At 43.8% G+C, this 27,637-nt stretch overlaps 1 protein-coding gene across 4 annotated transcripts in view; it reads left to right on the top strand.

The window, feature by feature from the left end:
- Window positions 1-26,317, top strand: part of PCDH9 (protocadherin 9) — a 770,680-nt gene extending 744,363 nt beyond the window's left edge. For all 4 annotated transcript variants that reach the window (XM_056862105.1, XM_056862103.1, XM_056862104.1 and 1 more), the window contains one exon: window positions 25,693-26,317. In XM_056862105.1, coding sequence (XP_056718083.1) covers window positions 25,693-26,063 — 371 coding nt within the window. In that variant the 3' untranslated portion in view covers window positions 26,064-26,317. The remainder of the gene's footprint in view (window positions 1-25,692) is intronic.
- The last annotated feature ends 1,320 nt before the right edge of the window (window positions 26,318-27,637 follow it).

The raw sequence follows: 27,637 nt of genomic DNA, 5'->3' as shown, positions 1-27,637 counted from the left end.
CAAACCCCACCCTCCTCAGGCTTCACCCCAAATACCTCCCAACCCGGAGCTGGCAACCCTACCAATTGCCAAGGCGGCCATTTTCTCCAGGTGAACTGATCTCTATCGGCTGGAGATCAGTTGTAATAGCGGGAGATCTCCAGCCAGTACCCGGAGTTCGGCAACCCTACCTTCAAGGTGTGTGGAGGGCAGAGGGCATGCGTTCCTTTGGTGGAAATGGCCGCCCTCCTCAGGCCATGCCCCCAAAACCTCCTACCATTGGCGAAGAGGGACCTGGCAAACACAGTCACAGAAGGGGGGGTTCCAAAAGTGTGTGTGTGTGTGTTTCTGCAGAGTTTGCAGAAACTGATTTCACCAGTTCCATCTGCGCTGGGTCAGGCAGTGAGGCGGATATTTATTTAAATGCAACAACGGCAGTGGCGGCTTTTGAAAAACAGCTGGATGCGTTTTCAAACCCATTAAGAAAAACAAACCAGTCAGCTGTAAGGCGATGGAAATGGAAGCCGTAGGATTGGAGGGGAAGGAGCCGATCTCCAGCATGAGGGAGTGTAAACATAATTCTCTGTTTGCAGTTGATAAATGGAGGCCAAATCAGAGGTTCTTCTTCTACAGTAATTTTTTTTTTTTTAAGGAGGTATCTGTTGTGTACAGGCTGCATTTTTGTGCTCTGTGCCACACACAGCAAATGCAGAGATGTGTGCTAAAAATTGTGGGCTGGGAGACAATGCTGCCAAATGCATGCCTAAGATACCACTTTTGGTTGTCATTACCTGAACTCTTCGACGGCGATAAACAAAGTAAGATGAGAAAAGAAATAGCAAAGGGAAGTTTGGAGACAATATATCATGTATTTTTTTCAAGAATGGACTTCTGCTGTAAGTAGGGTTGCCAACTCAGGTTGGGAGATTCCTGGAGATTTGGGGAGTGGATCCTCAGGGAGGGAGTTGGGGAATGGGAGACCTCAGCAGGGTATAATGCCATAGAGTCCACCCTCCAAATTAGCCATTTTTTTCCAGGCGAACTGATCCAGAAGATCTCCAGGCTCCACCTGGATGTTGGCAAGCCCAGTTGTAAGCCTTCATTTGATAAAGGTAATGGGGGGGGCAATTCCTTTGGTTATGTATTTGATATATGGATGCAAACTGTACACCCATTTTGTCTTCTGTGGCCATTTATGCAGGTCAATTTTGATGCTCACTCAAAGCTCTTTTTTAAATGAGACCTTTAAAATGCATATTCATGGTCCTGATGCAAAAGGAGAAATTCTACCCCTCACTCGCCTGCTCCTTCTTTCCTTCATTTGCATAGTCATTAGTAACCTCCATTTGCATAGCTAACGCACAGCTGTGATTTTGCATGCTTCCTTGTGGGGATTCTTTGAGGTTGGGGTGGCGCAAACACAAAAGGTCGCGTTAAAGGGGCTCTTAAGAAATGTGAAGCAGGTGTGTGCCTGCTTTGCAGTCACTTCCTGAATGACGGTTCAGCGAGAAAAACTCAAAGAAATATGCAGGGTACTTCGGCTTGGAATTCGCTGCTAATCACCAAGCATAAATGGCCTATGAATGAGACGTGTATCTAAAATCTGACAATGTTTGTTAAAAAAACGGGAAAGTACTACCAGAAGTTGTTTTCCTGGTTGCCACCTTGGGGTGTTTCAAAGGACCATGCCCATGCTTCTTGGCAAAAGAAACTTGTGAAGGTTGTGAAAAAACCAATGTGCCTTTAGTTTACCCTTGCTCTCATTGGTAATACGGGAACAGTATGCCTAAACTTGAGAGCCAGCATGGTGTAGTGGTTAAAAGCAGTGGACTCTAATCTGGAGAACCGTCTCTTCCTTCTGAGAGGTGGTGGTGGCAGAAGCATCAGAGATGCTATTGCTAGGTTGCAGGTGAGAGCCTGCGAGGTATAGTGGTTAAGAACATTGGTTTGGAGTGGTGGACTCTAATCTGGAGAACCGGGTTTGATTCCCCACTCCTCCACATGAGCGGCAGATGCTAATCTGGTGAACCGGATTGGTTTTCCCACTCCTACACATGAAGCCAGCTGGGTGACCTTGGGCTAGTCACAGCTCTCTCTGAACTCTCTCAGCCCCACATACCTCACAAGGTGTCTGTTGTGGAAAGAGGAAGGAGATTGTAAGACTCTTTGAGACTCCTTAAAGGTAGAGAAAATTGGGGTATAAAGACCAACTCTTCTTCTTCTTTTCCTCCTCCTCCTCCTTCTTCTCCTTCTTCCTACTGAGGATTATTGAGGTAACATAAATTATATGTTTGAAAACTCAAGAAGTGCCATATAAATACTGCCCTTGCTGCTGCTACTACTACTGCTACTATATCATCACCATCTATGAGCTGCACCCTAGCATGCAGCTCAGATAATCCTTCCTCCAGCCCCAGATGTTTCTCTCTGGAAAGTTGTGGTTGTGAGGATAAAATGGAAGAGGGGAAATAAAATGGAGGAGCAGAAAACAGATGTCATAAGCCACCCATTGGTGGGGAAAATCTTTAAAATGAAGATCTGGAATCCTTCCAACACCTATCCCACCCATTTCTGCACAGAACATCCAGGCTGGCAAAGAGTCCTGGGAAAATCAAAAGCTTTTGGCGTTTTGATTGGTCTTGACTGGAAGCGATTACACAATGGCAGCTTCTGTCATTCTTTTGTGCACCAACGCTGCTACCTTGAGTCTTTAGCTTCTGTTCACCTGATCTGGCCCTCCGCAATTTAAGTTCACAAAGGGGTTGTCGACTTAACAGCAACATTCCCAAGGTCAGCGTGCCCCTAGGAAAGGAACTCAGAACCATCTTTTGTATCTTTCTCGAAAGTCTCGTTTGTTAACACACTGGCTTCTTTTGAAAGGAAAATAACCTCCCAGAGTCGACTGTTTTCCGACAACTCCCGGTTCTCCAACCAGCATATAACAAGTTCATACTGGGTACCTATTGACATTTATCTACCACATGCTTGGTGTAACAACAGCCCCAAATACACATTTTGGGTTCTGTTACAGGTGTTTTTTTTAAAGATCCTAACAACAGGTAGAGCTCGTGGTGGAGAAACAAATTCAATCTGTTGCAGTACCCCCGACTGCACAGACACAAAATGAGGGTTTTTTTTATGAGAGACAGGCAGGTGACTGAGTCTATTCAAAGTCACAGTGGTCGACAACTCCCTTTCAACAGCGCCGAATCGCCTCCTCTGCTTGTTCCTTATTGCATTCGCTGTGCCCATAAGCAAAGTCCTTACCTCTATAAATACCACCTGGTGTGTCTCCAGGAGCAGATGCATTGAAATACAAATACTGACAAGTTCTTCAACGTTTGGGTTTCGGTCACGTCACGCACAGGAAGAAATGCAGTCAAGTCATGCTGTCATACTTCGGATGAAATAGTCCTCGCTTCCCTCTAGGTTCTCACGTTCCTTCCCCCCCCTCCAATTAAATTGCTATTTAGCCTCAGGGGCATCATTTAGGGAATCGGAGGGTGTCCCCTTTTGATTTCAGACTAAATGAGATTATTCCCCAGGAGACTGTTGGCTCACTAGTTGTTCACACGGAGCTCTGATTGTTAGAAACAGTTAAAGGGCATATGCATTAGCATGGAATACCCAAGGCACGAGTGCCATTATTTAAATTTAAAAAGGGTGAATGTTTGAAATGTGTTCATAGCATTGCTATAGTTATTGTAGAGTAGATGTGCTCACACATACACACACTAAAAACAAAAAACAAACAAAAAAGCCTCTTACAAACAAAGTGATTCTGGAATCTCCACCCTTCGAATACACTGAAAACCCAAATCCATGTAATACCGTTTATGAAGACCAACCAAAATGACATAATGGATAGTGCAAACGTTTGAGTTCTCCAGAACTCTTCATCAAGCTGGTAAAACAAAAACCACCAGGGTCATCTAGTCCAATGCAGGACATTCACAACTACCTCCCCCCCACACACACCAGTGACCCCCTACTCCATGCCCAGAAGATGGCCAAGATGCTCTCCCTCTCGTGATCTGCCTAAAGACATAAAATCAGCATTGCTGACATGAGGTCCTTGGTAGAAGGGAAGTATCAAAATGGATAGATACATTGTGGGTAGTGCCTAAATTGAGGTGGAAAATTGGGATTCACACAGCTAGAAAATGTGAGTTTAGACTAAGGAGAGAGAAGGAGAGAGGGAGAGGTTTGAGAGTAGGATTGAAATGAGAATGTGGGACTAGCTAAGAGTTCATAGAATCATAGAGTTTGAAGGGACCATCAGGGTCATCTAGTCCAACCCCCTACACAAGACAGGAAATTCACAACGACCTCCCCCATACACCTCCAGTGACCCCTACTCCATGCCCAGAAGGTGGCCAAAAAATCTTCCAGGATCCCTGGGGGGAAATGGCTTCCTGACCCAAAAGTGGCAATTGGTATTTCCCTCGGCATGTAAGGAAGGGTCACGAGAGCCAAGCCCTGACTCCACCCCTCCTGCCCTCCCTCTCATGATCTGCTTAAGTTCACAGGAAAAGCATTGCTGACAGATGGCCATCTAGCCTCTGCTTAAAAACCTCCAGGGGAAGCCTGTTCCACTGAGAAATCACTCCGTCAGAAACACATTCAACCTATCCTACCCCACAAAGTTGTTGAGAGAAAAAAATTAGAGGAGAGGAATCATAGAGTTGGAAGGGGCCACTAGGGGCATCTAGTCGAAACTCCTGCACAATGCAGGAAATTCACAACTACCTCCCCCATACACCCCCAGTGACCCCTACTCCATGCCCAGTACATGGCCAAGATGCCCTCCCTCTGGAGATCTGCCTAAGTTCACAGAATCAGCCTTGCTGTCAGAGGGCAATCTAGCCTCTGCTTAAAAACCCCCAAAGAAGGAGAGCCCACCACCTCCTGAGGAAGCCTGTTCCACTGAGGAACCGCTCTGTCAGAAAGTGTTTAGCCGGAAACTCTTTTGATTTAATTTCAACACGTTGGTTCTGTTCTGACCTTCTGGGGAAACAGAAAACAACTCAGCACCACTCTTTATATGAGGGCCCTTCAAGTACCTGAAGATGGCTATCATATCACCTCTCCATCGTCTCCTCTTCAGGCTAAACATACTGAGCAACCTTTTCTCACAGGACTTGGTTTCCAGCCAATGTATGTGAAATTTCATATATGTGAAATAAAGGTTTGAATGAGGCTGGGTGACGGGCACTCATTTTTATAGGCGCCCCTTTTTAAAAAGACTCTACTATTATGACAAGCAAACAGAGGTTGCTGTTAATTCTGGAAATAGAAAGTAAAATAATAAAATAAATGATTTTAAAAAATAACATGAAATAACCGCCCAGGTCAGAGGGTCGAGACCAGCTCCAGCCCATAATAATAGGAGTTTCTATATTTAACTATGTTTAACTCTGTAGCAGTCACTTTAGTATAATGTCCGAAAGATTGTCTTATTGCTTTCATCAATGATTGTTCATGATTGATTCTAAATCACTCTGTGGCTGTGAAAATTGAAGTTTAATCCATTAATTTGCCCAGCGAATGGATAACCATCAGTTTAAATATGGCAATTAAATCCCTCATAATGGCCATTTTATAGTAGTCAGTCTCTTAAGGCTGAGACCGTTGGCATAAAAGCAAGGGTTATCAAAGGGCAGTTGAGCACAGGGTTCAAATACCCTCTTAATTATACCCCCCCACTCACAGTCATATAGTAATAGCGATATGAAACACCAGGTTTTGGAAAAGATCAACTATGTAAATCTGAACATTTGGCCTATTCTCCTTAGTGCAGAATTGAACTGCTGATGCGTAAATTAGCCGTAAAAAATCACAGAAAGGCTTTCCTTTATTACCCCCCCCCCACCAAATTGCAGTTCCAGACTTTTAAGAATTGTTTTTCTGCACAATTATCTGTTTGCAAATCGGAGATAAGTTTAAAACTGGTTTAACCTTTCCAAGATTTACTGAAACACATGCCCCAGAGTTAGGGCTGCCAGCTCATGCTTGGAAAATACCTGGAGATTTGGGGGTGGAGCCTGAGGAGGGCTGGGTTTGGGGAGAGGAGGGACTTCAGTGGGGTATAATGCCATAGAGTCCAATTTTGCTCCATAGGAAAACTGCATCATGGGGCAGAGATTGGGAGTGAAGTAGGGTTGCCAGCTCTGGATTGGGAAATACCTGGATACTTTGGGGGTGGAGTCTCCGGAGGGTGGGTTTTGGAAGGGGGAAGGAGTTCAATGCCACAGAGTCCAATTGCCAAAGCGACCCTTTTCTCCAGGGGAACTGATATCTGGAGATCAATGTCCACCTGAACATTGGCAACCCTACCCAGAATCTTTGCAGAAATATTATACAGCCTTCTGCCTTGCTTAGCTCTGTGTCCTCGAATCGTATCTGTGAAAAAAACAGTCTCTAGTCTAGGGGTCCCCAACATGGTGCCTAGGGTTGCCAGGTCCCTCTTGACCACTGGCAGGAGGTTTTTGGGGTGGAGCCTGAGGAGGGTGGGGTTAAGGGAGGAGAGGGACTTTAATGCCATAGTTTTCAATCGCCAAAGCAGCCATTTTCTCTAGGGGAACTATCGGCCAGAGATCAGTCGTAATAGAGGGAGATCTCCAGCCTCCACGTGGAGGTTGGCAACCCTATCCCCCACCCTTTTGGCATATTAAATAACTAAGGTTTCCAGCTCTGTAGATTTTGGGGGTGGAGCCTGGGGAGGGTAAGGCTGGGGAGGGGAGGGACTTCAGCAGGTAAAATGCCATGGAGTCCACCTTCCAAAGCAGCCATTTATTTTACGGGGAACTGATCTCTGTAACCTGGAGACCAGCTGTAATTCTGGGAGATCTCCCACCGCTACCTGGAGACTGGCAACCCCATTAAAAACTCACACCTCTTCTGTGGGATTTTAGAAGGTCATCTTTCTCTGAAATAAAGGCCATTTCTATATACAGTATGTCTCTAGTGCACTTAGCCACGCTTTATTGTTTTCTGGAGACACTCATGTGGTATTTTTCTACCCCACGATCTTCAACGTTTTTTTACATTGTCTGGAACAAAAAAGCCACTCCGACTGCAAAAACTCTCTGAGCTTGTTTTTGTACCACAAGTGCATTCTGTTTACAGGGGGGGGGGGAAATAACCCTGTCATCTGTAAGTGGCTATACTTTGGGGATATTGTTGACTCATGTGCAGATGACAATGTTCTAAAAGGAGAAAAAAACGTAGAGCCATTTTGGTATGCATTCTGCTTTCAAAAGTGCAATCGGGGAAAATTTTCACCCCAGATGGTTGGGGTGCGGGTTGGTTTTTTTAAAGTGAAATTATACAGACAATAATTGCTCAAAAGTGAATGAATTATGAATGCAGCTTGATTCAGGGAAGGATCCCACCCCCAGACAACTTTGATTCTGTAATGACGAGGGTTGTGCATATTGATATACCCGAACTGAAAATAAACCTGAAATTAGCCGTTTCGGCAATATTCGGGTTTTGGTTTGACCGAATATTACAACTTGGGAATCTGCCCGAAGTCGAATAGGTGATTCCTGAAAAATAAATATTCGGCCTTTTTGGGTTCGGCTATTCGCCTGTGCTCAGATGAGGTAGTTCTACAACACATCTGAAAATGTAAGATCCAGTCTGATGCCATTAAGCATGCTGAAGCCCATCAGTTTGAAGGGCTTACTCACACTCAATGCTGTGATGGCTTGCAACATGTGTGAAGACCAATAAACAGAGTGACAGGGAGGAGGACCAATAAAAGTTACTTGAGGTATGCCAAACAAAAGAAAGTCTCCACCCACTGGTTCTACTAGCTTCTTAAGGTAGTTGGAACAGTTGGTTTTTATATGCCGACTTTCTCCACCACTTAAGGAAGACCCAAACCAGCTTACAATCGTCTTCCCCTCCCCTCCCCACAACAGATACCCTGTGAGGTAGGTGGGGCTGAGAGAGTGTGACTAGCCCAAGGTCACCCAGCTGGCTTCATGCGGAGGAGTGGGGAAACAAATCCAGTTCTCCGGATTAGCCTCCGCCGCACATGTGGAAGAGTAGGGAATCAAGCCCAGTTCTCCAGATCAGAGTCCGCCGTTCCAATCCACCACTCTTAACTGCCACACCACGCTGGCTGTCAGCGCTGGAAGGGGCTTTGTTCAGTTTAAATAACAGATACCACTTTGAAAACTGAGCTTTTTGTATCTGCAGAATGTCTTGGTCCGCTTCATTTATTTTGTATTTGGTGACATATCCTGACCTTTTATCCTAAGCATATTTGAACATATGAACACATGAAGCTGCCTGATACTGAATCAGAACTCTTGGTCCATCAAAGTCAGTATTGTCTACTCAGACCGACAGCAGCTCTCCAGGGTCTCAGGCTAAGGCCTTTCACATCACCTACTTGACTAGGCCCTTTAACTGGAGATGCCGGGGATTGAACCTGGGACTTTCTGCATGTCAAGCAAATGCTCTACTATTGAGCCACAGCCCCTCCCCTGCTTAAAGTTATTGGGCCATCTGGCCTTATAAACACACTTAGGGTGGGCACATTTGTTTGCCTTCATTTTTAGTAGGCATACGTGAATGCGCTCACCCCAAATGTATATCTCAAATGCCTTCCTGTCTCTTCATAATGCTCGCTGGCTACCCTCAACATGCGCCAAACCCACAGTGTGCTGTATTCACTGAGCACCCTGACCTAATAAAAATGTGAAGGGTGAGAAATAAAGACAGGCCGAGCACATCAAAGGAATTCTTAAGTTACAACATTTCATGGTTGGGAAAAGAGAGAGTTCAACCAGAAGACCCATGGTTCTTTGCACATTAGCAGCTGGGAGGACTGCAAGGATGAAGATAAGAAGTGCGCATTGGAGCAGCAGTCTGAAAATCATGACTTTTTGGGATGGGGGAGGAAAATTCATAACAGTCATAGAGAAGTTCTGCAAGCACACAATCAAGTAACTTTTAAAAAAAGGTACGGGTAGCCCCATTCCAGTCAGTTGAACGATTCATAACCATAAAGTCACTCATGTGCATACATGTTTTGCAGAATCGGCGCTGCCGATCAACTCAATGGAGGTAGCGCTTCTTTGACATTGATGGAATGTCATCCGTTCGGCAGGGCTGGGTTTTAGCTCCCTGGGAACGCTGTAAAATAGAAAAGAGCTGAGGTATATCCGATGTCTCCATAAAACATTCGGAGTGCAATTCTGGCTGGAAAGAGACAATAGTTTTGAGAAAGAGTCAGGAGCCCCATGACAGAGGCATCATTGCCCTTTGTGCACACCCGCATTTCTTTTGGTCTTACCGTGGCTGTGTGCTGTTGACAGGGAAGTGTCCCTTGAACACTTGTGTGAATGTGGCTTACTTTCAAATTCAGGCTCAAATCCATGCTAACTAGAGCTGCCGAGCCTTCCGCTATAGCCTTCCGCCCACCACAACTCCGACAGGAAGGGAAAAAAAAATAAAATTAACAAAGTGATATTGCCAAGTGCCAACGTTGCCATGTCACTTCCAGGGAAAACCCAGTTTTACCATAGAGTTTCCAATGATTCCTAGAGCTGCCCTATATCACTTCCTGGTTTTCCCCAGAAGTGATGTGGTGCTATTGGTGACATCGCCATGGTCTCATGCCCCCGATGTCATATATGCATGAACATATATGTGGCTGCCTTATACTGAATCAGATCCTTGGTCCATCGAAGTCAGTACTGTGGGGCTGAGAGAGCTCTAAGAGAGCTGTGACTAGCCCAAGGTCACCCAGCTGGCTTCATGTGGAGGAACGGGGAAACAAATCAAATCCACCAGATTAGTGCCTGCCGCTCATGTGGAGGAGTGGGGAATCAAACCCAGATCTCCAGATCAGAGTCCACCGCTTCAAATCACCGCTCTTAACCACCACACCACGCTGGCTGCTGCTCCACCATTAAGAAGTAAGATTTTGTGGTCTTTTTGTAGCATTATGCCTCATGCCTGCTTCAGCTCCCATAAGCAGACTGGTGGAGGGATACTGGGGCTGTCCGCTGCCTCAGTTTACTGGTCAGGGATAAAGGCCTGACAGCACCCATTCCTTCCAAGTACTTTTTTAATTCTATCTTATAGGTGAAATGTCAACCTTCCTTTCAGCCAAACAAATCAGCTTGAAGTCTGGATTCTTCTGCATTTTAACAACCCTTGAAAACTATCGGCAAAACTTAATAAATTTCCGTTCGTTTTTATCGCTCCAGCAGCAGGCGAAAGCATCTCAGCTAAATAACGGGAAATATGTGTTAATAAAATGAATATTAATCCTGCACTGTGGGTGCTCGGCTTTTATTAGCAAATATGTCAGATATAGAAGGTTCATTTCAATCCCCTGCATAATTTAAAAAAAAAATATTTGGAAAAGGGGGGGGAACGCGGCGCAAATGCTAATTTGAAAAAAAAAAGACAGAATTAGTTGTGGTAATGTTCTCCTCAGCAGTAGCTTCAGCAGTTAAAAAGATGGATGAGGTCCGTGCCATGAAATAGAAGGTGTGGAATTATAAAGATGTGCCTCTATCTGTTCTTTTTGAGCTGTAAAGTCTGTCTAAATAACCATATTCTCCTGGGGAGAAAATCTGCTGCTTTGGCTGTCCGTGTGTTGAGATTGGACGGTTTCCATCTCCAAATGTTGACTTTTCATCTGTGACCGAAGGAATAAAATCTGTGGGAGGGATGTGTAAAAATGTAATCCCTGTTTATTTGCTAACAAAAGGGTGTTTTTCTTTTTTTCTTTTGGTAGAATCCTGCTTGGTTTCTCCTCTGCCACTTTTTTCAAGGTGACCTGCCCGCATCTCGAACGCGACACTGATAGTCAGTCCACAAATGAAATGAAACTTATTTTTATGGTGATAGATGTGAAGTGGGGAATGGGGAAAAATGCTCAGGTGGGATTCCTCTCCCAACTTGCCTTGTATGCAAAGTGTTTACTTTCTAAACTAGAACAGTGCATCTATATTAATAGCAACCATGGAAGTCTGAGAGAAAAAAAGAAAGGCAACTCTGAAAGAGGTGACATCTTTAGAAATTTTCAGGAGGCGCTGCATAGGCAATTTATTTGCCAGAGCTTTTCTCAGGGTGTAGGCTATAGGCTGTCAGCATTGTTTGCCTGTAGAACCAGGGCTGATTCCCCACTCTTCCACATGAAGTCTGATGGGTGATCTTGGGGTAGTCGCAGTTCTCTCTGAACATTCTCAGCCCCACCTACCTCACAAGGTGTCCCTTAAGGGGTGAGGAAAGGAAGGTGATTGTAAGTTGCTTTGAGACTCCTTAAAGGTAGAGAAAACCAGGGTATGAAAACCAACTCTCCTCCTCCTCCTCCTGTAGTTACACCTTAGTTGGATCCTGGCTATTTGTCATGTATGTACCCTACTTTTCTTTAAGGATATCAGAATGGTTTATTTGGGGTAGTTTGAGAGTCTGTTATCATTCTGCCAAAGGGGAAAGCAGGATTGTACCACACACCTCCATGAGTAGATCATACCACAACCATCATTTGTATTCAGCCTCTACACCAGGGGTGTCAAACATAAGGCTCGCTGGCTGGATACGGCCCCTTGAGAGCTCTTATCTGGCCCATGAGCCAGTTGAGGCCTCCACCCCCGCCCCATCCTGATCAGGGCTGGCAAGTAGGGTTGCCAACCTCCAGGTACTAAGCAAATCAAAAACAAAGGGCACCTCCGTGCCTGTACCGAAAGGGTTTGGAAATTAGCACTGGAATTTGGTACAAAAATGCACATAAACAGGTTGCAAAATAGCAAATGTATAATAAGTGATGAAGCTAGAAAGGACAAGACAAGTGTACAACATGAAAACTTAACAACTAAGTAGCTAAATATAAACAAATTTACAGGTAAGTATGGAAAAGTCTTGTAGTATACATCTGGAGGTAAAAGTCCTCTTCTGAATTTCAAAGGTAATCAGTTCCACAGGATATCCAATATAGGTATAAATCCAAGAAAATGGTGGACGGCCATTTCACATAAGTTTCTTCAGCCCCATAGTATATCCTAAATTCAAATATATTATTTAAAATAGTACCAATAATTTAGCCACCAATACTCATAATAAAAATATATACTTACATCCATTTTGTAGTAAATCAATTACATAGAAAAGTAGTCTATTTCAATTCAACATTCTGCAGCAGTGATATCAACAGGTTCCTAATGGGATACAAGTATGGCAAAGTTCATTATCCCTTACTTACAGTTAAATACAAAACAGGTGTTAACGCCAGCTCCCAAGTGCATCTTCTTCTTGAGTTACTGTATATACTCTACTAAAGTAGAACCTACTGTTACTGACAATTACCATATGCTACTAAGTTATATAAAACAAGAAAGGTCATTTTCAAGATTCAGACCTCTAGGTTTAACTGAATCAAAAAAGATGGATTAAAAAAGCCTCTTTCTGTCTTAAGATTCTTTCTGTGTTTCTTTTATCAAAACGCTTGCCTCTTAGGTGCCAAATGACAAAAAAGCGAAGGTCATTTTCAGAATGACGAGCCATAATGAAATGATCTACGACCGGGGCACTCAAAAGCTTCGCGCGTATGCGCGCACGGTGTTCCAATATTCTATTTTTAATTGGTCTAATGCTAGATCCAATGTATAAAAAAACACACGGGCAGAGAAGGCAATAAACAGAGTTTTTGGTGTTGCAATTCGTGCGGTTTGCGCGGTTTAAAAGTAAATTGTTTGTCAGTTCGCTGAAATTCTTTTACCTCCAAGCAGAGGCTGCACGCCTCATAACTGCTTGGCGTGCAGTCTTCTCCTCTTCAGGCTAAACATACCCAGCTCCTTCATTCTTTCCTCATAGGATTGGTCCTGTGAGTAGGATATGAGTAGGATTTTTTTCATGTTCAGGTCCTGACTCTTCCACAGTCAAAGGATAATTTTCCATCCTTTGAGGGAAAGACTTTTGAAGCAGCAGGTTGGGAAGCAGTTAGTCAGCTTGCCAGGAGCAGCTCACTGATTGCAGCAGTAAATTAATCAATGGAATCAGACTTTCGCTTCTAGGTATAATAAAAATGAGACAAAAGATGAAGGGAGGATGTGATGGTTTCCATCAGAGGGGGGTGGGGCTGTGCTAATATAGCTGCGGCAATGTGGCGCTTTCGGAAGTGAGGGGCAGGGCAGAACAAATCTTTCTCTGGAACCCCTGTGAACTTCTATCTTTGTCTGGATCAGGTTTGCCTGCTCTGGGTTGGGAGTAGGGTAGCCAACCTCCAGGCGATGGCTGGAGATCTCCTTGGATTACAACTGATCTCCAGGTGACAGAGAACAATTCCCCTGGAGAAAATGTCCACGTTGGAAGGTGGACATATCTATAATGCCATAGGTAGCATTATACCCCATTGAAGTCCCTCCCTTCTCCAAACCCCACCCTCTTCAGACTCCACCCCCAAAATCTCCAGACATTTTGCAGGCCGGAGCTAGCAACCCTAGTTGGGAAAAACCTAAAGCTTTTGGGGGGTGGAGCCTGGGGAGGGCAGGGTTTGGTACGGGAAAGGACCTCAGCGGGGTATAATGCCATACAGTCCACCCTCCAAAGCAGCCATTTTCTCCAGGGGAACAGATCTCTGTTCTCTGGAGACCAGTTGTAAGAATGGGCAGTCCCATTTAGGTTAGGTGAGTTTCTTTCCACCTGAGAGACTTAGGTTGTATTTTTGAACCCACTCAGACATCCACCCCGCCTAGAATCTCTTTTAAAGATAAAAGACACTTAGGTTATTTATGCACGGGAGTTTTATCTGAGGTTCATTGCTCGCTGGACCCACACCTTCCTGTTGGAAATCTATGCACCAGCAGTCTCCAAGCTCAAATCAAGTCCTGCCCCTTGAAATGCTGCTTCATAATTGGCTGTAGTGAGACAAAAGTTCCCTCTCTCCCAAATCCAATTGCTGCATAAAAAAGCATTTTAAGAACATAAAACAAAAAATGGAGCAATCTGAAAAGAAACCCAAGCCTCAGTTTTAAAAAGCCTTTCTTCTGCTCAGAAAGATCTCCCAGGAAGCAGGAAGTGTTTGAATCCCTGCCTTGGATATCAAGGAGCAAAAACAACAGCCAAACAGAGGCTTTGGGACATTGCCCTTCAAGATAATAGATCAAGGGCTCACTCGGTCCCAGTAGTGGAGAACCGTATTAAATTTTTGGTTCCCCCAAATTATCTTTATGCCTTAGATCACCCAAAATACCGGAGAGCCTTCACTTTAGCCCGTTTTAATGCCCTTCCATCTGCTTTTCTTGATGGGAGATATACCCGTCTCCCTTACGAATTCCGCCTCTGTCCATGTCAATCTGGAATGGTGGAAACAGTTCTATTATACTGCCCATTTTATCAAGACATTTTATCAAGACATACGTAAAACGCTCATTGATCCAATTTTGTCTAGCTTCCCAGATAGAGACAGAGTTAGCTATACTACTTTATTATTAGATGATTCTGTTAAAGATATTACCTATCAGGTTGCGAGATTCTGTGCCAAGGCATGCGCTATGAGGCAGAAGAAACTGTTATAATGACTTTTCATGTTAAACATACTATTTTACCAAGAGTTGATGTAACTAAATTTATGTTTTATTGAACAAATTTCAGACATTTTGTTTTTAATTACTTATGATATTTCTTTTTGTGCAAGCTGATCTTTGACCATAATAAACAAATGATGATGATGAATCCCTGCCTCTGGACATGCTGCTTTGTAATAGGCTGTGAGCAAATTGGGTTAACAAAAGAACGGGAAGTGCAGGGATCTGTGAGGGCTGGCAATGAGGCCATCTCTAATGGAGGGGAAACTAATGCATAACTCCAAGGAGCAACTGAGACAGACGGGGTTGGGTGGGGTGGTTGAACATGAGTGAAAGTACCCATGCATAAATGACCTTAGGGCGCTTTCACACATGCCAAATAATGCACTTACCATCCACTTTCAATGCACTTTGCAGCTGGGTTTTACTGTGTGAACCGGCAAAATCTACTTGCAAACAATTGTTAAAGTGCATTGAAAGTGGATGGAAAGTGCATTATTTGGCAAGTGTGAAAGCGCCCTAAGGTCGTTTATGCATGGGTACTTTCACTCACGTTCACCCCCCCCATCTGTTCCTTGGAGTTATGCATAAATAATTCCCTCCATTAGAGATTACCTCTCTGCCAGCCTTCACAAATCCCTGGACTTCCCATTCCTCTATTCTTCCCTCTCCCGTGAGCTGAGCCAACTTGAAATCCCCATGCATAAGGCAAAGTGCGGGACACAGAAGCTGAGTTTCTCACACAGCAAGCAGACAGCCAATTACGAAGAAGAAGAAGAAGAAGAGGAGGAGGAGGAGGAGAAGGAGGAGGAGGAGGAGGAAGAGGAAGAGGAGGAGGAAGAGGAGTTGGCTTTTATATACCAACTTTTTCTACAATTTAAGGAAGAATCAAACTGGATTACAATCACCTTCCCTTCCCCTCCCCTCCCCTCCCCTCCCCACAACAGACACCCTGTGAGGTAGGTGGGGCTGAGAGAGCTATGACTAGCCCAAGGTCACCCAGTGGGCTTCATGTGGAGGAGTGGGGAAACAAATCCAGTTCACCAGATTAGCCTCCGCCGCTCATGTGGAGGAGTGAGGAATCGAACCCCGTTAGACTTACCACCTGAAGGCCCACACTTGACTGGCATAGATTTATTCTCCTGCCTTTCAATGGCCTACTTTGGAGGCACCACAAACGTACGGCTACCTGACAGCTATTAACCGAATAAAAACACAGCAACAAAAGTTTTTTTTAAAAAAAGTACAGTCAGATATAAATATTTACAAAGGCAGTTTTAAGGAGTTCTTGCTTATTTACCACTGCGCTTGCCTTCAAAATATTTAAATTCAGAGACAGATGGCGTGTTCGGTTTTATCAGCTCTCGTGTCATTATATATTCAAGCAGCCAAGACTGATAACCAGATTTCTCCTGGATTGTTTGGTGAACAAATACTTTGGGGTTGGGAAGAGGGGTGGCGGATAATGGGGAAGAGAATAAATGAAATCCTTCAGCCTGATACAGAGATCCCAGTGACATTTTTACGAACAGAAAAGAAACAAATTAATGCAATTATGGAATTAAAGCAGTGGGAGCAGCTTTTAAAGTGGCGTCACTGTATGCGGTGATGAAACCGCTTCAGAAAATTGGGAGAAATCTATTGTTTTGGTGATGTGGGAAAGAAGCGATAATTGCCATTATGCTTTATAGCTCTGTGAGGCAATTAAACGAAAGAAAGGGAAAAAAAGAACGGTATGCGCTCAGCGGATGATTCCATCTCATCTCAGCCCACTCGTAATCAACAAATCAAATCAAATCAAACCTTTATTGGCATAGATCTTTTAAATACTATATTCAATGATTAAAATATAATCTTAATCTTTGAACTATAAGATATCAATAAACTAGTTAAAACCTCAAAGTCTTAAAGTGCTATATATCCAATGATTAGAATACAATCTTTGAACGATAAGATATCAATAAACTAGTTAAAACCTCGAAGTCTTAAAGTGCTAAATAATCAGTTTGATAGAGTTTAACTCTGTGGAATAACTTGGCGCAGCGCTCCTAGGGAGGTTCCCAAGACTCTTGCTACCATCAATGTTATGTGGGCATTACTGTCTCTTAATAGGTAGTGCACTAGGCCCACATTTGTTTGGGCTGGACTATCCTTAAGTAATGGTAACAGGAATTTTTCCCACGGGAGTGCATAAAGATTGCAGTGTAGTAAAACGTGGAATAAGGACACACTAAACCCTCACAGTTACTTCAGTCGAAGGCCATTGAAATGAAGGGGCTTAGCCTGGAGTACCATTGCATAGGATTGCACTGTTCATAAAGAAATCTGCAACGGAGAGTGGAAGCGATGACATGACTGGGACGGTTTTGCGCATGAGTCACATCGCAGTTAAGAATGCAGACCATCTGTGGCCTTCAGAAAACACAGGATCGGCCATAATTCAATCACTGAGCTCGCCATTTGCATGCAGAAGAGGCTGGCTTGCGTCTCTGGTATGACGGTGTGTTAAGTGTCGTCAAGTCGCTCCCGACTCATGGCAACCCTATGAATCAATGTCCTCCAAAACGTCCTATCCTTATCAGCCTTGCTCAGGTCTTGCAAATTAAGAGCCATGGTTTCTTTTATAAAGTAAATCCATCTCTTGTTGGGTTTTCCACTTTTCCTGCTGCCCTCAACTTTTCCTAGCATGATCTTTTCCAGTGACTCTTGTCTTCTCATAATGTGACCAAAGTGTGATAGTCTCAGTTTAGTCATTTTAGCTTCTAGGGTCAGTTCAGGCTTGATTTGATCTACAACCCACTGATTTGTTTGTTTGTTTGTTATTGGCAGTCCACGGTGTTTGTAACACTCTCCTCCAACACCACATTTCAAAGTAATCTACTTTCTTCCTATCAGCTTTCTTCAATGACCAGCTTTCAGAGTCCTAGAGGAATCAAAAAGATCACATCTCCCCTATTTTCTGAAGGAGATAGTCAACTGATAGTCAATTTCAGTACAAATTCCTGGCTTGTAGCCAGACTGAAATGGGTTTAGAGAATATGGGAGAACAGATTTCCCTGCTGTGCTCCTTTGTTGTTCTGAACCAATGAATTTCAGGGATCGAAAGTAGCAGCAAACACATTGCACGCATGCGCACACATAACTCTACAAAATTTGGAAACAAAAGGCAAAACAATGAAGGATTCCTAATGCATCATGTTCACTCTGGAAACAAGGCCAGGTCATTTGGAAGTCCAGAATCAAGGACAAATTTGGATGAGGTGCATTTCAGAAGCTTCCCTGGACTATGTTCCACCCAGGAGTATCTGAACCAATTTGTCCACAGCCTGCTCGGCCATTTTAGCTAGAAAGAAGAGATCAGAAACTAGTCTGTGGCCATTTATGCAGGGTCAATTTTGATGCTTGCTCAAAGCTCTTTTTTAAAATGCAACCTTTTAAATGCCTATTCACAGTCCCGATGCAAAAAGAGAAATTTCACCTCCCCCCCCCTCACCTGCTCCTTCGTTCCTTCCATTTGCATAGCTAAGTTTGCATAGCTAAGCCAAGGCTGTGTGGTTTTGCATGCTTCCTTCAGGGGATTCTTCGAGGCAGGGGTGGAGCAAACACAAAAGGTCATGTTAAAGGGGCTCTTAAGAAATACGAAGCAGGTATGCATCGGCCTTGCAGTCACTTCCTGAATGACGGCTCAGCAAGAAAAACTCAAAAAAAATATGGGGGGCACTTCAGCCTGGAACGTGCTGCTAATTACCAAGAATAAATGGCCCGTAATTTCCATACGAAGGGTGTGTGCATGTGTAAAGGGAGTGTTTTTGTTGTTGTTTTTTTAAGGAGGAGAACTCACCTCAATGCTGTCATCTGGATGTGCTGGAAATTGGAAATCAGTGAGAAAGCTGGGGAGGGGAGACCTCTGATTGTTTGATGAGAGCTGCTCTAGACTTATCCCTGTGAATATATGTGGACAGGATAATACATTTCATTGCCTTGGGTAAATCTTTGAATGGGGCTTCTGACAAACAATGCCGGAATCCCGTCTAAGTGTTACCAACTGAATCAGCCAGAAAAGCTTGGGCAAACCCGACTCCAGAATTAAGTGCCTCAGATCTTGGTGGCAATTCCTGAAGGAAGCAAACTAGATGAGAAATAAATCTCTTGGAGACTAATTTGACATGGCTTTAGGGGCCAGGAGCATATTTTCATTCTGACTCGAAACCGTTTATGCCACATTGAAAGCCCAAACTAAAATAGATGTCAGCTGTCTTTGAACTTGAGTTTAGTTTATTTAGCTGGTGGACAAGGACAGGAGTTTGGCATGAAGGCTTTCCTTTCCTTTAATTGAAAATTAGAAGCACAGAGATCATGCTGTCTATTTCCTGAAATATGTCTGTTTGTCATCAATTAGCCCCCCCCCTTCCTCTGTTGTTGTTGTTTGCTGGAAGATTTAATCCTTGCCAAACCATTCCTTTTTGGGTCAGCAAGACAGGATTACATTATTGTGTGGGGAAAAAATGAGAAAACCTAATTAAAAGCAAATTGCTGTTGTCAGCAGAAAAAGAAAATAATCAGTGTTTAACCTATAGATTAACCTTTAGAAATGTTAACAATATGCTGGGAATACTCTTTTTACAAGAAGAAGAAGAAGAAGAAGAAGAAGAAGAAGAAGAAGAAGAAGAAGAAGAAGAAGAGTTGGTTTTTATATGCTGACTTTCTCTACCACTTAAGGGTGACTCAAACGGCTTACAATCACCTTCCCTTCCCCTCCCCACAACAGACACCATGTGAGACAGGTGGGCTGAGAGAATGTGACTAGCCCAATGTCACCCAGCTGGCTTCATGTGTAGGAGTGGGGAAACAAATCCAGTTCACCAGATTAGCGTCTGCCGCTCATGTGGAGGAGTGGGGAATCAAACCTGGTTCTCCAGATCAGAGTCCACCGCTCCAAGCCACCACTCTTGACCACTACACCGTGCTGGCTCTCAAGAGTCTGGGAGAGCAGGGTTTGGAGTAGGGAGGGTCCTCTCTGGGGTATAATTCCATAGAGGTCACCCTCTGGAGAAGCCATTGCTATCTGGACATCAGTTTAATTCTTGGAGCTTTCCAGTGACCACCTGGAAGCTTGGCAACCCTACTCTCTCCCCGCGAGGGGGAATCCTGTCCTCGATTGTGTACAAAGGTGCCTCTGCAGACCTTCCAAAGGAATGTTTGTAGGTAAATCAACATGGTGCCGTGGTTAAGAATGGCGGACTCTAATCTGGAGAACCGGGTTCAATTCCCCACTCTTCCCCATGAAGCCTGCCAGGTGACCTTGGGCCAGTCACAGTTCTCTCAGAACTCTCAGCCCATGTGGAGGCAGGCAATGGCAAACCGCCTCTGGATGTCCCTTCCCTTGAAAACCCTCTGAGATTTCCATAAGTCAGCTGTGACTTGATGGCGCGCGCACACACACACACACACACACACACACACACACCTCGCCATTTCCACCAACGAAATGTTCACTTCCCTCTGAATGTTTGGAAGAACTTTCAGAGTCACATTGTTGCTCAGCCCCCCCCCGCCCTTACAACTCTCTTTTGCTCTCTAGGCCTTGGAGCAATGTTGAGACCTCTAATCCTCAGCCTGCCCAGCCTTCTCCCCTCCCTCCTTATTTTCCTCCAATTCTCTTTGATGCCGCAACGATTAGGTATTCCTTCTATTCTTTCGATTTTCCTCTGAGTTGTGCTGCCCTGAAATGCTCTTTCGACTACAGCCTTCCTGACTTATTGGTTAATGTGGTGCTCCAAATAAATTAGTAATTTCCTTCCTATAACTTTCCCGTCGCTTGACGTTGCATCGAGGAAAAAGAACCGACTGTCTGCAGAGAAAGCAACTTTGTTCTTTTCAGGGGCGGGCGGAAGCACCGGATTCTGATGTCGGCTGGGCCGATGGAGATGTGCCGTTTTAAATTGCCATATATTGAGAGTGTCATGAACCAGCTTACTGATAGGCTTGGAAAAGACTGGGCTAAGTCAGCGGTGATGACTCAGTCCCCTTTCTCCAAACGCCGTGTTTTTCTGACTGCCTCCATGCTAATCAGATCAATAACTCCTCCGCTGCTTCACTCCATTGAGAAATATGCAAGAATGGGCTTTGAATCGGCAGTGATATGTGTCAAAAAGGAGGGCTCATTACAAGGGATTTGCCGGCTGGCTAACATTTCCCCCTCGAGTTTATGAAAATGTAAGAAGGATTTTACACTATGTCTTCTCATGGGAGATTGTGGCATGGATTCCTTTTCTCTTTTTTTTAAGCTGCAAGAAAAAAAACGATTTAAAGAAATCTCCTTTTGCCCTTAACAAACATCAGGACATATTCCCCAGGTTTCATAGAATCATAGAATCCTAAAGTTGGAAAGGACCACCAGGGTCATCTAGTCCAACCCCCTGCACAATGCAGGAATTTCACAACTACCTTCCCCCCCACACCTCCAATGACCCCTACTCCATGCCCAGAAGATCGCCAAGATGCCCTCCCTCTCATGAACTGCCTCTCAGGAATTGCCTAAGGTCATAGAATCAGCATTGCTGAAAGATGGCCATTTAGTGAGTCTCCAGGGAAGGAACACTTACCACCTCCCGAGGAAGCCTGTTCTAATGAGGAACCGCTCTAACTGTTAGAAAATTCTTCCTAATGTCTAGACAAAAACTCTTTGGATTTAATTTCAATCTGTTGGTTCTGGTCCAACCTTCTGGGGCAACAGAAAACAACTCGGCACCATCCTCTATATGACAGCCCTTCAAGTACTTGAAGATGGTTATCATAGCCCCTCTCAGTCTTCTCCTCTTCAGGCTAAACATACCCAGCTCCTTCAACCTTTCCTCATAGGACTTGGTCTCCAGACCCTCCTCGCCATCAGCCAATGTTTGATTAACAGTAGTGTGCTCTACTAGGTTGTTACCTTCACACATAGTATATGAGAGACATATACTAACCAGCATTACAACTAGAACCAACCTGACCAGATGTTTGAGTAACTGGTAATAGATTTTATAACCTATGCACATGCCTGGTTGGGTTTGAACTGTTTGTATATGTATTTCTTTATTTATTTCTGTAAATGTGTGCAGGCTTAACATGTGTTTTAATTAACCACTAATGAAGGCCCAATAGGCCGAAATGCGTTTGGTATGTGGTTACAGGAAATGCCATTGTGCTATTTTAATGTTTTTAAATATTTGTAACCTTTACTTAGCACTTCTAATAAATTATATATATTTTAGTAATAAAGATCAATAACAATATATATATTTATTCTTTCTACCCAACCTTGGGTACCCAGCGACTGTTTTCAGGTTGGGTTTTATTCCCCTCTTTTGTCTTCCACTGATTAACAGTCATACACATCTGGCCCAGTTATTTCTGTAGCTATTGTCAAAGGAGATGACAACTATCACACTGGGGTGGGGTGGTATTGCCTCCAAGAACCCCAGCCCAATGTCTACATATTCTTCTGCCCAGAGCCAATTTGTACATAGGATCTGGGTTCTGCTTGTAGAAATCATGAGGTCCAAGCCTATGCATAATGCAGTCTATGCACAAGCAATCTATGTTTTTAGAGATGGTGATGCTGATTATGCCTTACGTGCAAGTATGCCAATGAGCCAGCATTCTACCAGTATTTAAAACTGGGTTTTAATTAACAGCTTTGAACATTTTTTAAAAAAATTGTGTTTCATTTTGTAATCTGCCATGGGCAGATTCCCTTGGAGAGGCAGCATTAAAATGTTCTAATTAAATGCATAATAAATAAACTGGTTAAACTGTGCCCTACCAGATAGTGGTGTCTGAAAAGCCAGTGAATTCCTGATTCTGATCAGGACTCCCCACTCCTATGACCTACACTCTGGTGACCTCAATGTGCCAGACACACACACACCCCGTCCTGCCTTTTCTTCATCCAACTGAGTTCTACCTTGCCCAGTCCTTTAAGATTCCGCTCTGTCATTGCTTCCTGACCCAAATCAAGAGTGCCAATAGTTTCAGGTGTTGTAGGGGGGAACAGCAAGTTACCTGGGGTTGCTCAATTTCTGGGAGATCCAGTGGGGTGTAGGGATTAGAATATTGGACTAAGATCTGGGAGACATGGATTTGGATCCCTACAGTGTTGCAGACTCCTGCTAGGTGGCCTTGAGTCAGTTACACACTCTCAGCCTAGCCTACCTCACAGGGTTTTGTTGAGGATATAATAGAGGAGAGAATGATGGGAGATGCTTTGAGTCCCCATTGGGGAGAAAGGTGTGTGTGTGTGTGTGTGTGTGTGTGTGTGTGTGTGTGTGTGTGTGAGAGAGAGAGAGAGAGAGAGAGAGAGAGAGAGAGAGAGAGAGAGAGAGAGAGAGAGAGGTTGTTTATGCATGGGTACTTTTACGAACATTCGCCCCCGGTTGTTCCTTGGAGTTATGCATGAGTTTTCCGTCCATTAGAGATGTCCTTGCTGCCAGACCTAACAAATCCCAGACCTTCCCATCCCTCTGTTAACCTCTCCCCTGAGCAGAGCTCAGCCTGGTTAATTGGCATGTAGCCAATTACAAAGCAGTGTGTAAAGAGGCGGGGATTCAGATGCTTCCTGCTTCCTGGGAGCTCTTTCTGAGCAGAAGAAAGGCTTTTAAAAAAACGAGGTTTGGATTTCTCCCCCCCCCCCTCTCTGAAATGCTTTTTTATTTGGCAATAGGATTTGGGGAGGATTTTCTCTCACAGTAAGCACTACAAAGTAAGCCAATTACAAAGCAGAATTTAAAGGGGTGGGGACTTGATTTGAGCTTGGAGACTGCTGGTGCATAGATTGTCAGCAGGAAAGTGTGAGTCCAGCGAACAACGAACCTCAGGCAAAACTCCCATGCATAAATGACCAGAAATTCTATAACTGGAATTTTCTTTCATACCGTTGTCATCGTTAAGTGTCACATTACGCCTGCTCGTAACAATCCCGTAGAGAGGTGAAACAAAGTTGTGCTCTCACGTTTTCCTCTGCACTGAAAATGACATTTCCGTGAACGCTCGAATATTTGCTGCACATTCAGGGAATATTTGAATTTTGTATTTGATCACAGTGTAGTGATGGTACCAGTCATGGGCAAAGCAAGGGAACGTATGTTCTTTGAATGTTTTACAACATCACGGCTACCGCAGCTCACGTTTTATAGAGAGAGCAAGTTGACCATAGCATCGCAGAGGCTGAACGATGGCGCCGGTTCAAGCGCAGAGCCTATCAAGTTTTAATGGCTTGGTTAATGCAATGAGCTGTATGCAAGTCTGCCTTTGAAGACTGGCTGGTCCTCAGGGTTATAGGATCGAGATCCCATAACATCCATCTAGAAGGAGCGGCACTGGTGATCAATACCCTTTCAAGCCCATTTGAAATCAGCATTATTGACCATAAACATCTCAAAAGGCTGGGACCTCAGGCCCATAAAGGAATGTCCAAAAGGTAAGGAAACAACATGAAACCATGGGCTAATATTAATACAAGTGGTTTTGTTAATAATATATAGTAAATTTAATACACACACACACACACACACATAGTGTCTGTATTAAATTTACTATATATTATTCAGAAAATCCTTTCCTGGGAGATCAGAAGAAGCTAAAGTTTCCCTTCTCTTAGCAGACTCCTCTCGGGAGATAACCACTCAAGTGGCCAAAGTTTGCCTCCGGTCTAGTGGGATTTGTAAACAGCTGATTGAAAACCTTTCCCCATAGAAGATCTTTCCTCCTCTTCTTCAATTTATCCCTCCAAGAACCATCAATTTTTTATTATTTTAACCTAACTTTGATTTTTATTCTGAGCTGATATTATATTGAAATAAAATTTAATTATATCTCTATCTCTATCTATCTATCTATCTATCTATCTATCTATCTATCTATCTATCTATCTATCTATCTATCCACACATACATATAAACTATAAACAACGTATATAGCCCTGTTCAAGCTTCTATGTATCTATGCTGAACTTGCCAAATAAACATAAAAACACAAAATTACAACAGTGTAAGAATGTATCCAAACAATATCACAGCTCAGACCATACCCGTTTCGGCTGTGAAACCTTCTTCGGTGGCCCAATTAATACAGTTCTGAATAAACCTCTGCCTTTGTGAAAGTACATAAATGAATGAGAAAATTGCAATTCTTTGATTAAAATGATGTTCTGAAATATACATGAAAATGTGAGATTACACACCCTGTGTAATAAACATACAAGTTATTTATATTTATTTTTGTGTCTGTATTAAATTGACTATATATTATTCACAAAATCACTTGTATCAATATTAGCCCATGGTTTCATATTGATTCCTTACCTTTTGGGTACCTTATTCTGGTTTCATAGGGTTAAGATTTTTCTTCTCCTTGTTTTGTTGCTACATAAAGGAATGTCTCCTCCTGTGTTTTCCCTCTTCTTTGAAGTAGGTTCTGCTGTATCAACCTTCATTTGAAAACTGTGTTTTGTAGCTGTGATGAACTTGGGTTTTCTTAGTCTTTACCAAGTGTATAATCTGTGGATAGGGTTGCCAACCTCCAGGTACTAGCTGGAGATCTCTTGCTATTACAACTAATCTTTAGCTGGTAGAGATCAGTTCACCTGGATAAAATGGCCTCTTTGGCAATTGGACTCTGTGGCATTGAAGTCCTTCCCAAAACCACGCTCTCCTCAGGCTCCGCCCCAAAAGTCTCCAGGTATTTCCCAACTTGGAGCTGGCAACCCTATTTGTGGAATCTTGTCTGAAAGCTTCCACTTAGCTGTCTCTAGGGTTGCCAACTCCGAGTTGGGAAATGCCTGGCAATTTGGTGGTGGAGCCTGGAAGGGCGAGGAATGGGAAGGAGAGGGATCTCTGTGAAGGCACAATGCCATTGAGCCCGCCCTCCATAGCAGCCACTTTTATCCAATGGAACTGATCTCTATCGTCAGGAGATCAGGTGTAACTGTGGTAGATCTCTGGGCCCCACCTGGAGGTTGGCGACCCTAGCTATCTCCTGCCCAATGGAAACTCAGATTCAGGATAGCTTTTGTGGTTCATAACTGAGACATGTTTCATGGTTTTCACACATGCTAATTCTCCTTTTCTCTCTCTTCCCTGCCCTCCTTCCTGCTGTTTGCACTTATACCCTACTGCAGATGGACCTCTTGGCCCCCGAGGATTAGCCGAAGCAACAGAAATGTGCACTCAAGAATGTCTGGTTCTGGGTCATTCAGACAACTGTTGGATGCCTCCAGCGTTGGGTTCATACCAGCAGCCAAAGTCTCCGCTTTCCACCTTTGCCCCTCCAAAGGAATGGATTAAGAAAGACAAACTGGTGAATGGACACACGTTGACCAGATCCTGGAAAGAAGACAGCAACAGGAACCAGTTCAGCGACCGAAAGCAGTTTGGCTCAGGCGAAGGCCATTTCAACCCCAGTCACATGACTGACATTCCTTTGGCCAACTTGAAGGCCTACAAACAGGCCTCGGCGGCCGTGGAGAGCCCGAAGGAGAACCAGCTATAAGGAATGGCTTCTTTGGAGCAGTGACTTTAGCCTAGTTAGACTTGCTAATACTGTATGTGTGTGTGTGTGAGTCAGAGCTTTATGTACTACTGAGTAGACCTCTAGAACTATGCGTCACATAGCAGAGAGATGCGTAACTTTGGGGTGGCTCCACAGAACTGCCACGTGAAAGAGCATTTCTACTAGTTGTGTGCTTTTGTTAAATAGACCGAATCAAACTCTTACAGAGAATCTCTCCAGTTTGCAAATATCTTAATTTTTTTTTCAGTTTGGTTTCTGGGGGAGGGGCCAGGGGGCTTAGTTTGGGGTTTCCTCTTTTTTTTTGTTTTTTGACCCTGGACTGCTGCTGGGAACAGTCAAATATATATATTTGGAGAGTGAGAGAGAGAGAGAAAAGTGGATTGCGATGGTTTTAAAAAGTGTATCCGATTCGAAAGGGGGAAAAATGTATTGTTGTTGCCATTGATCTTGTGCTGGGACTGCTACACTTGACATCCTTTTACCGAAACAAAACAACTAAAATTACAAACATTAAACCTACTGAGCTATTAACTCTGTTAGTGGACACTTGTTAAGTCGATCAGTGTTCAAGTACTTGTAAATAGGATCAATTATTATTAATAACTTTTGTGTACTTATAACGTTCACCTAAAAAAAATTTACTGTAGCATAATTCTGTGTTTCACAGTTGCTTTTTTCCTTTCTTTATTTCATTTTGCTTCCTGTTGCTTTGGGTTTTCCCCCACCCTTTCTTTTAGTGATGGTGTTTCAGTGTTGGTAGTCTGTCTGACACACAATGTTCCCAGGAACTCAAAACACTTGTGTTAAAAAATCGAGGGGAAAAGGTAGGGAAAAAACTTTTATTTTGCTACTGTTCTTGTAGACGTAAAAAAAACTATATACCAATTCTAAAACAAATGGACTTGAAGCGAGAGCACTGAAATTGTAGCCACTTTTATTTTTGGAAAAAAAAAATTCTATCCGCAAAGTAAAAGTGCCAGTTAGGGTTCCCAACACTGCCTGGGCAAATGCTAGTAGATTTGGGGAGCAGTACCTGGGGAAGGTCGAGTTTGGGGAGGATGTGATGCCACTTCTGGGTGACACTCTAGGAATTTCCCAAATCTCTATAGTAAAGACCATAGAGGCTAGGGGAAATCCCTAGAGTGTTGCTATGGATGCCATTTTTTCTTGTCTGCGCCTCCGTCTCTTGAGGATGGGAGATTGGAACTTGGAGCAGTGATAGCAGCTAAAAAAATTACTAAAGGGGGAGGGCTGAGCCGGTAGCTGGAGGCAGTGCTGCCACGCCACCTCCAAAGGAGGATTCACCCCCGCTACTTTAGCCAGCATTTTGCCCTTACCAACGAGCCCCTTGGAACCATTCCATAGTGTTCCACAGGGCTATGCCACCTAAAAAGGTGGCGTAACTCCAAGTAAGGGCAAAGGGGGCATTCCCGGCGTAAAGGGAGTTAGGAAGCCGCCTAAAGGTGGCTCTGCCCCTGGAATGCCCTCAGAACTCCCCCTGGGATGCGGCACATGGAGGTGCACTGTCAGGATGCCAGTGGGAAGTCGAGTCG

This window comes from Euleptes europaea, chromosome 16 (genome assembly GCF_029931775.1).
Source record: "Euleptes europaea isolate rEulEur1 chromosome 16, rEulEur1.hap1, whole genome shotgun sequence".
NCBI classification, from domain to species: domain Eukaryota; kingdom Metazoa; phylum Chordata; class Lepidosauria; order Squamata; family Sphaerodactylidae; genus Euleptes; species Euleptes europaea.
The sequence above is the reverse complement of the archived record's forward strand: the minus strand, read 5'-3'. Positions and strand labels throughout refer to the sequence as shown.